The 15,472-nt window shown below is 43.1% G+C and overlaps 1 protein-coding gene across 3 annotated transcripts in view; it reads right to left on the minus strand.

The window, feature by feature from the left end:
• Positions 1 to 15,472, minus strand: part of GlnRS (Glutaminyl-tRNA synthetase) — a 44,473-nt gene that overhangs the window by 9,120 nt on the left and 19,881 nt on the right. For all 3 annotated transcript variants that reach the window (XM_080268811.1, XM_080268812.1, XM_080268813.1), the window contains 3 exons: positions 12,169 to 12,356; positions 6,093 to 6,316; positions 5,404 to 5,543 (listed from right to left, as the gene is read on the minus strand). In XM_080268811.1, the coding sequence (XP_080124937.1) occupies positions 5,404 to 5,543; positions 6,093 to 6,316; positions 12,169 to 12,356 (552 nt within the window). The remainder of the gene's footprint in view (positions 1 to 5,403; positions 5,544 to 6,092; positions 6,317 to 12,168; positions 12,357 to 15,472) is intronic.

Here is a 15,472-nt window from a genome sequence, read left to right on the forward strand (position 1 = left end):
TATTACTATTATCTCCTATGCTCCCCATGGGGCAGTGCAGGATTAGATGATGATGATGATGATGATGATGATGATGATGAAGTGTGTTATTATACTCACTGCAAATGTGTCTAATCCTGTGTTACCCCATGAGAAGCATAGGAACTCTAAGCTAGGCAAGTTGCTCCTGACATTTCAGATGAGAGTGACCAGCCTCATTCATCCCTGAGTGGCATTACCTGAGCAATAAACTCCAACCACCCCTTGGATATAAAGCTCAATCTGGCTGGAGGACCTAGATTACCTACTAAAGCACCAGGCACCATAGTTTGGTTATATGGATACCACCGAGAGCAGAAAATGGTTTCCTGGTGTACAGGAAACAATTTGGCTTGTCACTCGGTGTAGAGTCACCCGTAGACAGAAGGATGAGGAAAGAAAGAAGGAAACAAAGACAGAAAGGAAGGAAGGAAGGAAAGAAAGACAGAAGAGGAAGGAAGGAAAGATAGAAGGAAGAGAGGAATGGGCAGTCACCCGAGAGCAGCACTATATCGAGTGAGAGGATAGTCAGCGCCCCCACCTACCACTCATTTTATTATCATTATTATTATTATTGTTATTATTATTATAATACACTCGGTTTGTGATAGGTGGGGGCACTCACCATCCACTCACTTGATGTAGTGCTGCTCTCAGGTGTCTGCCCTTTCCTCTCCTCTCTCCATTCCTTCCTTCCTCATCTGTCTTTCTTTACTTCATTCCTTCCTCGTCCTTCTGCCTACGGGTGACTTTACACTCCCTCTTTTGTCTTTCTTTCTTTCCTCTTCCTTCTGCCTATGGGTGACTCTACACTGAGTGACAAGCCTAATGGTTTCCTGTACACCAGGAAACCATTTCCTATGCTGGGTGGTAACCATATAACCAAATTATGGCACCTGGTGGTTTAGTGGGTAATTACAGCACTCCAATCGGATTGAGCCAGTGAAGGTTTATATCCAAGGAGTGGTTGGGGTTACTGCTCATGTAATGCCACTCAGGGATGTGTGAGGCTGGTCACTCTCATCTTAAATGTCAGGACCAAATTGCCTAGCCCCGGGATTCTACGCTTCTCATGGGGCAACGTAGAATTGGATGATGGATGGATGGATACACTTGGTGGTAGGTGGGGGCAGCGCCCATCATCCACTCACTCAATGTAGTGTTGCCTTATGGTTGCTACACTTAGTGACATGCTAAATGGTTTCCTGTTCCCAGGAAACCATTTACTACGTTGGGTGGTAACCACATAACCAGGGTTTTTGGCCTGGTTAAGCGTCCCCCTGATACCTCTATCTAAAATCACTTAAATCATGGCAGACATTTTGGAGACCCTCGAAGGGCCCAATACCTGTCCAGGGCGTCAATCAAATGGGCAGATTTGCATGGCCACGTGGAACATGAGAGGTGTGAATGAGGACAGCAAGAGGGTGGAAGTAGTGAATGTGTTCAAGAATGCGAGATATGCCATGATGGCATTGTGTGAAACAAAGATGAAAGGGTGTGGAGTGGAGGAGTGGTAGGGTGTATAATGTGTAAGGCTGGGCATGAATGGATGAGGAAGATGCAAGGAAGGAGTTGCTTTGTTGATGAATGAAATGTAGCAGAGTGGAATGAGAGACTACAAATGTGTCAGTTTGAGCTGTATGTATGTCAAGTTCATGTTTGAGAAGGTGGAGGTGGCAGTGATTGTACAATATGCACAATGTGATGACAGGAGACAGAGAAAGACAGGTTTTGGGATGAGCTGCATGTAGTAGTAGGAGAAATGCACAGGAGTTATAAAGTGTTTGTAATGGGCAACATGAAAGGAAGAAGAGGCCCTGGTCCTCTGAATGATATAATGGGTAATAATAGAGTACCAGGAGAGAATGATAATGGGAAGCAACAGAAGGACATGTGACAGGAAAGGAGGTTGTGCATCTGTAAATCTTATTTCCAACACAAAGATGCACATAAATATACATGGTATAGAGCAAATGGAAAGCATGTTGTAAGGAGCCTGAGCCCGATTGATCATGTGCTTGTAAAGAAATTGAAGCTGGGAAATGATGCTGATACGAGAGCAGTTAGAGGACGACGTGGAGGTTTGTTTTATCATATGATTGTGGTAAACAGGATCAAGCTGAGAGAAGTGAGATGGACCGAGAGAGAGAGGAGCAGTCAGGGAGAGAGACTGAGAGTCGAGAAGCTGAAGATCAAAGAAGTGGCAGATGAATACAGGTATGCCTCGACATACAATACCCCTAGATGCGATACCCCGGCTTGACAAAGGGGGTAGAAATACCACCATACCCTGCCTAACGATGGCCAAATCCCAGTTTAAAAATTTTTTTTTTTTTTTTTACCGATTTTGATATTTTAGACTAAAACTGCATGTCTAGGTTGATTTATAAACTGTTTTTAGACTTATGTGTTTTAGCCATAGGTGGCGTGAACACTGTAAGTTTGGGGTACAGTTTACTAAGCTTGATTTTTTTCCTGACTTATATTTGACGATTTTCAGATTTTATTTGTTGGTTTTAGTAAGTTATTTACAGGTGTTAGGCTTACGTTAGATACTTTTACAGCTGTTGGGCCATTTAGATTGGCTTTAAACTTGTTTTTGGGCTCATTTGGGTGGGTTTTGCTGGGGGGAAACCTAAGGCTGAAAAACGCATCCCATTACTTTACATGTTAAATCTACCCCGATATAAGATACCCCCCCTAACGATGGGTTTTTACCTAACCAACTGCATCGTTAAACTGGGGCATACCTGTACTGGGATTTAGTATGGGAGGTGTTAGAATCAGTGAATTGGAATGAAATGGAAAAATAAATGCAGATTACTCTGAAAATAGGAAGTTATTCTGGAAAGAGGTGCAGAAATGTAGAAGTGACAATGGAATGAAATGTGTAAGTGTGAAGGATGTAAGTGGCAGATTAAATAAATGGGGATGAAAGAAGGACCAGATGGAAAGAATATTTTGAAGGTCTGAAGAATGGGAATGGAGAGAGCAAAGCAACTGTTAACATGACTACTTTTGGGGGTGTACAGAGAAGGAATGCAGTTCCAGGAAATGTGACGCTTGCAGAGGTGGAGAACACTGTGATGCGGCTGAAAAATGGGAAAGCAACTTGGGGTTGATGAGGAGTATGCAGAGATGATTATCCGTGGCGGAAAGGGTGGAATGAAGTGCTTGTTGGAGATATGTAAGGCATGGACGAGTGAAACTGTGCCACTAGAGAGGAAAATGGCAGCGACTGTACCCTTCTACAAAAATAAAGGTGAGCGATGTGAGCACAGCAATTATCGTGGCGTAAGTCTATTGAGTGTTGTATGGAAGGTATATGGAAGAATTATAGAGAAAGCAAGAGTGAAGAACAGCGTGGCTTTAGGAGTGGCAGAGGATGTGTGGATCAAATATCTGCAGTGAGACAGACAGTGAAGAAGGCTTGTGAGAGTGACTATAGGATGTTTATGGCATTTATGGATCTGGAAAATGCATATGACAAAGTAAACAGAGAAGCATTGTGGAAGGTTTGCGTGCGCACAGTGTAGATGGTAAGCTGCTACGTGCCGTCAAGAGTTTTTATGATGGTAGTGAAGCATGTGTAAGGGTAAATGGGCATTTAAGTGAATGGTTCATGATCAATGTGGGCGAGCAACAAGGTTGTCTGATATCCGCATGGCTGTTCAATATATATATGGATAGGGTAATGAGAGAAGCAAAAACATGAGTATTGGAGAGAGGGATGGCATTGGTAATGAATGGTGATGGATGGAATTTCAAATATGTTATATGCTATGCAGTACTACTTGCAAATACTGGACAAGAACTTGGTAGACTAGTGCAGAGTTCTGCTGATGTCTGTGAGCGCTGTGCCTTGAGAGTAAATGTAGAAAAGAGTAAAGTGATGGTTACTGAGAGAGAAGGTGACTCCCAGTGAGATGTTACAGTGAATGGCGAGGGACTGGAATTGGTGAGAGTTCAAATACCTCGGTACAGTGATAGAAAAAAAGAGGAAAATGTGCAAAAGAATTGGAAAGTAGAGTGACACAAGGAAGGAAAGTAGCTGGAGCAATGAAGGTCTTGATAAGAAACAGAGGCTTGAGTGTTGCAGCTGCACAAGGCTTGCATGAAGAAGTGTTAGTGCCAACTTTATCATATGGATGTGAGACTATGGTGTGGCATGAAAACGAAAAGTCACGAGTGACAGCAGTGGAGATGGGACTGCTGAGGAATTTATGCGGAGAACAGAGTGTGAACAGAATACAAAACAGTGTGATTCACGAAAGATGTGGAGTGAGGAAGTCTGTGGACACCAGAATCCAAGACAGTGTACTCAGATGGTATGGTCATGTGGAGAAAATGGATAACAACAGAGTGGTGAAAAAGGTATATCTGAGTGAATTTGAAGCAGGGAGGAGGTGAGGTAGGCCAAGGAGAGGGTGGAGGGATATGGTGGATTACAGTGTGAGGAAGAGAGGTTTAGAAGTCGGTGAGGCTAGGAGACTGACAAGAGATCAAGCTGGCCGGATGAATATTGTAAGAAGAAGCGCATAATCAGAGATTTGGTGCCCCTTTTTAACGTGGCAGCATCAAGACTGACTCTGTCGGATACGTGTACGTGAAGCTACAGAATGTGGTGAATGTTTCTGGCGTATGAGATAAAGCCAGGATTCTAGGGGCTTGAATGGTGAGTAATTGGAAGTGTGGCCCATTGGACTGGGCAAATTTGGGCTGTCTGGACATTCATACTCCTAACCCTGCCCTAAGGTAGGAAAAGAGGTCCAGATGATGATGATGATGATGATGAAAATGGGAAATAAAAGCAAATTCATTAATTATAAAAGACAACAGCAGTATGCAGTCCCAGACTTGGAGATAAACTCACACATGTAAGTAATGTAAACTTCACCACTCAGCACCCATTGTGACAGCTGTTCTCAAGTTTCAACAATGAAAGAGAAAGGGGACATTAGAAATGGAACTTCCTTCTACTCAATTTCCAGGTGCAGTGTACAGTATATCAATATGCCACTCTCTACACATCCTGCTAAGAAATATAAATATGTAGTTCTCAAGACAGTTAACTGAATAAAAACCTATGGACAAATACTCTTGGGTTACACATACATTACATTCCAGTAGTCTCTGCATGAGTTAAAGTTTCTGTACATCTGATTTACTTTGATAAATATGCATAATCTGTAAACACACATACCATAGACTGTAAAAACAAAAATAAACATACTTAACACTTTGTAGTATAAAATAAACATACTGAATACACATGAAAATCATTCCATAAGGCTGAACTTCCAAAAACACAGATCTGTTTAACCCAGGGAATGTCTGTGTTAGTTATGGTACTCCTACAGGAATATGTCACGGTATACACACCTCTGACATGTCCCTCGGCTATCAACTTTGCAATCTTGCGCTTTGAAACAACAGTGTAGTGCATGTTGAGGCGACCATACTCCCACTGCACTGGGCAATATATGTCCAGGGCGTTGCACAGCCAGTAGTATGATGACCGCCTGGTAAAGCAATCAATTATTTATTCACTCAATCACCCAAATGATACCATATTTCTTCTAAACAAATCTCCATACTGTGGTTGGCCATGGTACAACTGATACTTTCAATGAACTGGAGGCTAATTATTGAGAAAAGAGATATCTCAGACAAATACTATAACATGATTTGTAACTATGCAAATCTCAGCTTGGAGTCTGAATGTTTACTTATAGCTAATTTTTCTGCTTCCTTATAGCTAAGTTTCAAAGTGATGACTGTGTGGCTAGTTGTTATGCTTGTAGTTACATATCACCCTCATGGTAGAGCCTCGCATGGTTACTGCTCGCAAACCATGGAGTGCTGCCATATGGTAACAGAACAGAACCCACACTAGCTAACACGGTAAACAGTCTAAAAAGGTGAGCATAAATGTTGAAGGTTGATATGGAATAACAGAACTAGAGATGGCTACAACTAAAATAAAAACATATTTTAACCAAAAAGTCCACCTGGATGGGTAATTATGTATTAAAGCATACAGAAATTACTACAACTGATAAATCTCCTACCTTGCCTGAAACTCCTTTGTGCAGAGGGAATGTGTTATGTGCTCAATGGAGTCACAGAGGCAATGAGTGTAGTCATAGGTTGGGTATATGCACCATTCCGCCCCTGTGCAGTGATGGGCTACGTATCTGATCCTGTAAGCCACAGGGTCTGCTTTCCCTTCCTCTAGAGTTGTCTTCAGCCGTAAGGTTGCCTCACCCTCATCAAACTTCCCATTTTTCATGTCCTACAATTGAAAAGCATCATACACCATTACAAACTGGACAGGAAGATAATCATCATGATCATCATCCTGATCTATATTCCCACCTATAGTTGGGGTGAGGCAGGGTCCAAAACTAATGAAGGAGAAAGTACAAAAATGGAAGAACTATAAACAGCATAGCTACCAACTGAAAATGGTCCAGATAATCATTCACATATCTTCCAAGTCCCCAGAATCCTAGTTGCAACTCACAGGCCTAATCGTTTTTTTTTTTTTTTTTTTTTTTTTTGGGGGGGGGGGCAGCATTTTTCTTTATACATGCACCTTACCTACATCAGCCAGATGGAAAAATCCATCAACTACCATATTTAAAAGGGGATACTAAATTTTCATGTGCTCCACATCATGCAGTTCATCCAACCACAATAAGAGAAAACAAGATAATGATAAATCTCAATCCCTTTTCCTGACATCTGCCATAGAATATGGTGGGGTGTACTAAAACCTCACTCATGAGAATAGCATTTCCTCCTTTGCTTATCAGATGGGTGCAATAAAAAATCAATCCAGAATACAACAAAAATACAAAATTCTTATTTATTTATTATGAACATGTGGAGAGGATGGAGAGTGAGAGACTGACAAGGAGTGTATGTGAGCGAGGTGGAGGGGGGGGAGAGGGAGGGGAAGGCCGAGGATGAGATGGAGGGATGGAGTGGAGAGGTATATGAGAGAGGGGTATGCGAGTTGGGAGCAGGGCAGTGACATGGCAGGGGACAGGGCGACATGGAGGCGATTTGTTTGTGGCCACCCCATGTGGGATTGAGGCATCTGGCAATAGACAGATAGACAGATAGATATATGTATATACACAGTAAGACCTCATTATAACACACTAATTGGGGCCCAAACCATTCCAAAAAATGAGAAATTCCAATAAAAGTGATATCCGGACTTCCCTCTGCTAAACTGGAATTTTTCCGATATATCAGACATTAGTCTGGATCCCATGAACGGTTTTTAAACTGTTTTGACTACCACTGCTGTACTGTATTGAGTTATAACTTCACTACATTGATCAAATGGTATACCCGGTAATATATATACTAATACTGTACAGTACACTGATAAACATGTCTTTTGTTTGCCTTTTAGTGGTGAACACAGCTGAAGAGGCCTGGGAGTCCAGACTGCTTCTGACTTTATCAGACTTTTTCCGACATATAGGAATTTAGTCCGGTAGCTCCTCAAGTCTGTGCGTGTGTAAAGTGGGGAAAATTGAGGAAAAGTGGAGTGAAAAGGGGAACTTTGGGTGAACATCCAGAACCAAATTCCATTTTTCCCATAGGTTCACTTATTTGTAAGGCATAGTTTTCTATGGCATGGGTACGGCCCAGAACCAATTAGCCGTGCCTTAGGTGACTTGACTATATACATACACTGTATATATATATATATATATATACCGGTATATGTGGTCACGCTCGCACAATGCGCGATCCAATAGCACGAAACTCACATAACAAGGAAGGCAAAATCCAATGCCAAAATTTTGTCACAACGCAAAAACGTTAGACGTAATGTGGGTGGAGGAAGCTGCCCATTTTTTGTAACACTGTACTACACAGCAATGATAGATATTATGTGTCTAGGGGACCCAAAATATGGTTCAAACAGTCATAACGTGGCAAACTAGGGCCAAAACATGGTGGGAACAGACATAATGCTGCCAGTGATAGTCATAGCATGGATGCATCAGCCTATGTTATAGCGCGGGTGTTAAACTCCCTAGACGTCAGTTGTAGGTGAATTCAAAGTCCTGAAGTGGTTTTCTGATAATGTATTAAGCACAGTCATATAACCTCCACACAGCCGTATAATCTCCACCCTTACTCGTCCCCAGGCTGTTACCAACTGGCTAGAGAGACAGCCGGCTAGGGCTGGTGCGCTCTTAAACTCAGAGTATCAGCAGAATTTGAATCAGGCCAGACCTTAGTAAGGGATCATGGCGCCCTACTTAGATCACACTTACAATACACTTACATACTACATATTATTACAAATGGTTACAATTTTCCCCCGCATTAAAAAAACAAAAGCATGTCTTCTGACACAGTGGTGGAGGCATTAAATCATTATATGGCTAGAGTGTACCTGGACAGATAATACAGTCAACTGGGGACTACATGGAAGTATAATAATAAAATGGTTACTATATCATAATGTACGAAGTTGGATGCGATAAAGAAGAAATATATTTACAGTACATGGCCATATTGGAAAGGCAAGGAAGGTGATAAGTATTAATAAATGCAAAAGCAGAATGTAAACAATGCACTATAATGGTATACTTACATACTACATATTATTATAAATGGTTACACAGGTTGCATCAGCCTATGACATATGGCTGTCATGTGTCTGTGCAGGGTGTCGTCACAGTCCACTGAGCATTCCTGCCCCAGTTAAGCCTACTCTCTCCCCTCGCTCTAGCTGCACATGTGCTCTGTATGATCTTTGCTCTTTTTTGGCCATGGAACCCCACTCCACCTCCCCCTAGCAAGCCCACAACCTCTTCCATTCAAGGAGAGGGATCCTCTTGTGTTTGTATGTAATGAAGTCGTTATTAGGTAGGTAAATGTCCTGGGAAAAAAAAAAAATTGAAAACTGCCCCAAAAGCTGAACCTGGGGGTGGCCTGAAGCCCTTTAACATGTAAACATATGGCCCTATAGAGAAGAATTCTCATAAAACGGGAGCTTCAGGGTACAATATTTCTGCGTTGTGTGAGTGGTGACTGTATACATATATTCATGTTGAACAGAACTTTTAAAATATTCCGGCAGTTACAGAAAAACAGCCTTAACACACTATTAAATCAGAAATCTGTAGTGGATATATACCGGTACTGTACTTGTGTACATGGTTATACTGCAAAACAGCACTGAGTGCTGCGATATTCATTAGTACACCAGTAAACTGTATAAATGGTGGTAGGAGGTGATAACCATCATCCACTCATTGATGTAGTACTATACTGCCTACTTTTTCCTTCACCTTTATAATCCTTTTTCTGTGTCTGCCCTCCTCTCTTCCTATTTCCCCCATTCGTCTTGTCACTTTTACTATTCTTTTCACTTCACGTGGCACTACACTGATTGACAAGCCTAGTGGATTCCTGTAACCCAACCATTTACAATGTGGTGTGGTAACCACATAACCAAATAACAAGGTTGTGTGGAACCTACTATGGTGCCCGTTACTTGAAAAGGGAGATGCAAATACAGCGTCCATACAGGGACCAAACCTCCACACTCTTCCCTCCATCACACAGTGGCAAGGCACAGTCTTCCACAAGGGAAAATTGGTTTAACGCAAGGGATGTCTCTGCAAAGACACTGGTTTGCCTGTGGTGGTAGTAGTAGTAGTAGTAGTAGTTGTAGTAGCAGTAGTAGTAGTTGCTCCCTAGGCAGTCTGTCCGAACAGCCCCAAGGCCCTAAGGAAGGCCATGGCCGAGACCGGGTTTCCTCACCGAGCTCTCAAGGAGTGTATGGTATGTTGTGTTGTTGGAGCAGGTGATTATGTGCAACAGTTTTTTCTATAATGAACTTAATAGTATCAGGTGATGTGTTGCATCCTGGACAGGCATCAACGACTGAGTCACCCAGCCTTTCCTGATAACTCAAGAGGACTGGATGATGCCTGCATCTCAGTCTGGCCAGGTGGACCTTGTCCTTATGAGGGAGGTAGGATTCAGAAGGGTGGATATCAGGAGGCCATATATATAGCTGTGTGTTGTCTTTGAGCGACTGGAGCAATGAGTGATTTGAGCATGGACATGCTTCTGGAAGCTGGTTTGAGGCAGGTGAGCAGGGAGAGATGACTGTGTATGATATTGTGTGCTGGGTGTTGTTCTGATAATCCTTGGTGTGTGTACATGTGTTGTCATGCAGTGTACTGGATGGTGTGGGTTTGTGGAGGCTGTGGCAAGAATTTGTGTGCCTCTCATGTCTAGATGATCCTTGACTCAGAGGACTTTGGTTTCTTGGTGTAGGTGGTCTGTCCCTATAGTAGCTGTGCAGCCCATGAATATTTTTAGGGCCTTGTTCTGTATGGTCTGTAAGGTGTTACACTGAGTCTTAGTGAGGTTAGAAGCCCAAGGAGGGCTTGCATAATTCATCACTGAACATATATATTGTTTGTATGCTGTGGTGGTGGTTTCTTTGTTGTGTCCGAATGTTGTATGGGCAAGTGACCTTAGGGCACTGAGTCTTGACGTTAATTTATTTTTAATATTTGTGATGTGTTGTTTAATGACACTGATGTATTGTATGTTTCATGACACTGATGTACTGTATGTTTCACCAAGTATTTTGTGTGTTTGTGTGTCTGGTAGGGGGGTGCTGTTTATGGTGAGGTGTGGAATGTGACTGTGTTCTGATGTCCAGTTTGTGAGAAGGGTCACTGTAGATTTGGCTGGGGTTATATTGAGTCTGCTTGTGGTGAACCATTCGTGTAGTGTGTTGAGGTAAGGTCCAAGGATGTGTGCAACTGTTTGCGTTTTGACGTGTACCTGTGTTACGTCGTCTGCACAGGAAGCTAAGTGTATCATTGGTGTGTGGGGCGTGGGTATGTCATGCATGTATAGGTTAAAGAGTGTAGGGGACAAAACAGATCCCTGGGGATGTTATTTGTGAAGTTTCTGATGTCCAATGACTGACTGGCAAATGTTACAAGTACACATCTGCTTGCTAAGTAATTTGCCAGCCATCCTTTACGTTATGGTGCATGTTTGTGTTGAACACTTTGTTCAAGTGGTTATGGCAGGGGATGGCATCAAAGCTTTGCTAATGTCTAGTGTGACTAGAGTGTTCTGTGTGGTGGCCTAGCTGAACTGATGCCACCAAAACTCTTTGTGTAAGGTATGTACAAAGAGTGTTTGTGGCGTGTAGCGGCCTAAAACCATAATGTGACGGGGCTAGGGGGATGTGAGGAGTTACTAATTGTAATACTAGTCGTTCAGTGACTTTGGAGGGGATGCAGAGGAGTGTGATGGAGTGAAGTGAGGAAGGCAACATGGGGACTTTGTTGGGTTTGGGGATAGTGATGACAGTACCATGCTTCCAGATGCTGGATACTGTATTATGTTGTATGAGCAGCTGTTGTTTGATATGTTGGTGAGTGCTTGAATGACTTGGGGTCCAAGATGTTTAAGGAGTATGCTGCTTATGTTGTCTGGGCAACAGGCAGATGACTGCTTAAGGTTATTAATGATGTGCTTCATCTGGTTGTAAGTGAAGGGTGTGAAGTCTGGGCCTGCGGTTGATGGGTCTGCTTGTCTATACAGAATGAGCTAACTCAACAACAACCAGTGCATAAAGCTGAAAAACAGACTCTTCTTTTTATTGCACATGTTTGTTGCAATAACTTATCTATATCAAGGACTGTGACACTTCAAAGAACTGCAACTACCATATGGGCCTTGTGCTAAAAAGGATGGATTCTTAAAATGGTTCAGATACACAGAGTTGTGCAAAACAGATTACCTCTATATTTCTGTGTTAAACACTTAATTTATCTAGTACTCCTATGCTCCTTACGGGGCAATGTAGGATTGGCTGAAGAATGAATTAATGAATACCCAATGATATACATAATGTACTGAATCATGGTATGAGTATAGCATTACTCTCCTGTTTTATGTCGCTTCTAAGGCATATGGTATCTAACTATATAAAAACCACCACAACCACATTTTTTGGTCAGTTTCACAACATCAACTTAACAACTGAGAGATTGTTTAAAAAAAAAAAAAAAAAATGACTCCATACTTGAACACAACATAAAACCCATATTAAGCCCATCCTCTGCTCACCTCAAACAGCTGGATTGATTCATGAATAGGTCGTTCCCTCCATGGTGAGGGTGGAGGGTCATAACCACGCACCTCCTCTGGGCGCTGATGGCAAACATAAGCAAGGCCCTTCTTAATCAATAGTACCGCCCACTCATAAAGCTGCTGGAAGTAGTCTGATGAGTGTGTGATCTTGGCTGGCTTATAACCTGCAACAAAACATTATCTGGTATCACCATATGATGTCCTGTGAGAAAGGATTCAGCAAGGAAGAAGAGTTGCAGATACACTGAGGGCATTGACAAGGGTAGTAAAGAAGTCGTTCTTTGATCCATACACTCATGACACTAACATATGAAAGTGAAGCTTGGATTTTGCTGGCAGAACACAAATCAAGAGTAAGCAGAGTAGAAATAAGATAATTTGAGAGAAGCACGTGTGGAGTGCACAGAGGGACAAACAGACAGACGAACCAGGAAGCTCAGGTGAGCTGTGGTGTTGATGTGGGTGCACTGTAAAGTATAATATCCTATGATGGCCTGACTATGTGAAGTGAATGGAGAAGACTAACTGAATGAATGTATGAGTGATGTGAAGGGAAAGCAGAGAAGAGGGAAACTGAGGATGGGGTAGGATGATGGAAGTGAATGGAAAGAGATTGACTAGAAGAGTGTATGTGATAGAGCTGCAAGGAGAAAGTGGAAGAGGGAAACCAGAATGGGGTGGGAGGATGGAGTAGGAGGTATATGACATTGGTGTAGGATGGCAAGAGGACAGCCTGATGGCAGAGGACAGGATGGCACTACAGTAATTTATTTGTAACCACATCCTCCACGTTTAAAGACATGCCCATAAATACACAGATATGAGGGACAGAATTACAAATAATAAACTATGGAGAAATATGGATGAATAAATAAATATCAAAGAACTGGCTACAGATAAATACTATACTTATCATCATCATCATCATCATCATCTGGACCTCCTTTCCCACCCAAGGGCAGGGTGAGGAGTAGCAACGTCCAGACAGCCTTGGTTTCCCTGATTCAATGGGTCACGTTTCCATTCACTCATCAGTCAACCCCTCGAAATCCTGGCTCCATCTGATAGGCCCTCCAAAATTTCACCAAGTTCTGTAGCTTCACATATACTGTACAGTTCTTATTATTATCTTAACCCCTAAATACCGCAATTCGATCTGGCTTGTCTGCCACTGGAGCCGCAATTCGAGGGTGTTTTTTCAACTTTCACTTAGGGGAAAATCAGTATGTTCTGGCTAAAGGGGAAGAATTTACACACTTGACAGCGCAATCGGCACCCCCCTAGGCCTAATGGTTACTGCACAATCGAGGGTCAAAGTTGGAAAAAAATAAATAAATAGTTACTCCCCAAAATTTTTGAAAGCCTCCATTGTTTTGATAACTAACTATTTCTATTACTGAAATAGGTCATTGCAATATATCTCACACCAAGCCCGAGAAAAGGTGTTTTGGGGTGCGGGAAGATTACTTGCTTTTGGGGAGATAAAGTACCCTGTGGGGAGAAGGTTTGTAGGTAAGGAGGTTGGATAAAACCATCTTTTCTCATCAAAGTAAAGCACTTTAGTTTGTTCTTGACCAACTACTATGAAAACAGATGTGTATGTACGTCTATCTATCTATCTGTTGCCAGATGCCATAATCCCCTAAGGGGTGGCCATTTGAGTTATTTGTTTTACAGGGACGGGCATAAACCCTCCACCAACCCACATGTTGACACGTATGTACTCGTACGTGTGGGGAGACAAAATTCGATCGGGGAGAAGGCCCACAACGAGTACACTGAACCTTGAGAGATCATTTACAGTAACAACCAATTCGGCTAGTTGAAACAAACAAAATTTATGTGATTTAGCATATCAACCATGCAAGCAGGTGTGTTTGCAGGTGTGGGGAGATAATTCACATATGGGAAGTAATAGATGTATCAAGGTGGAGGGATGGTGGTGGGGGGATGGGGCTGGGTGGTGGTGGGAGGGCTGGGGTTCAGATGCCTGTGATTGCATGTGTTTGCATGTATAGAATAGTATACAGAGATGCATTTATTATGGTCAGGTACGAAAAGGCGCAGGAAAAAAAAAAAAATCAAGGCGATACATATAAAGCACGTGTACAGCGAGGTTAGATGGTGAGGAATTGGAAAATGTGAGTACGTTTAAGTATTTGGGTAGTGTGATGAGTAAGGATGGAGGTTTGGAGGGTGAAGTGCTTGAAAGGGTAGAGCAGGGAAGAAAGGTTGCTGGTTCCTTGAAAGCAGTGATAAGAAACAGGGAAGTGAGCATGGAAGTGAAAAAGTTACTACATGACAGTATTGTGATACCAACTCTAACGTACGGAAGTGAAGCTTGGACATTGTTGGAAGGACACAAGGCAAGAGTGAGAGCAGTGGAAATGAGTTATTTAAGAGGAGCCTGTGGAGTCACGTGGAGAGACAGGCTGACGAATGAGGATATAAAGGAGCGTTGTGGTGTGGATGTGGATGTGATAGGAAGCGTTAGGAGGAACACACTGAGGTGGTTTGGCCATGTGGAGAGGATGGAGGGCGAAAGACTGACGAAGAGAGTGTATGTGAGTGAGGTGGAGGGGGGAAGAGGGAGGGGGAGGCCGAGGATGAGATGGAGGGATGGGGTGGAGAGGTATATGAGAGAGGGGGGTGTGAGTTTGGAGCAGGGCAGTGAAATGGCGGGGGACAGGGCGACTTGGAGGCGATTTGTTTGTGGCCACCCCAAACGGGATTGAGGCGTCTGGCAATAGATAGATAGATAGATAGACATGTGCTGGGGGTGGGGGGAGTGGGGGAAGGGAGGTGTGGGGGGTAGAGCAAGTCAAGCTGCGTGCTCGCTATCACACGATGATTTAGTGGGGGTAGGAGGGTTGTATGGGACTGAAAGGGAGGGAGGGGGTAGGGTAGGTAGGGGTATACAAGGTAGGGGGGAAGGTGGGGGGGCTGGAGGGGGATGGAATGGGCTTCGTGGTTGGGGGAGGGGTAAACTTCGACTAACAACGTCCTACTGGGGCATACAGAGAGGTGGGAGGGTCTTCAGAGAGGGTTATTATGTGACAGATGATGAAACATTCAGGCAATGGGTGGGCCAAGAGGGGAGGTGACCCCCCTGCCCCCAGAGTGGCTGGATTACCCAACCCGAGGCCAGAGGGGTTAGTTCTCATTGGCTTAAAGGGATATACGTCACAATCAGGGCGGAGCAACATGCAAGCAGTTTTTTACAAGGCGCGCTATATTGATGTGATTCGGTTGAGATGGCTAAAGTGGTCAACACGTACAA

Source organism: Coenobita brevimanus, chromosome 29 (genome assembly GCF_032717465.1).
Source record: "Coenobita brevimanus isolate Jiangsu-jjx chromosome 29, ASM3271746v2, whole genome shotgun sequence".
Lineage (NCBI taxonomy): Eukaryota > Metazoa > Arthropoda > Malacostraca > Decapoda > Coenobitidae > Coenobita > Coenobita brevimanus.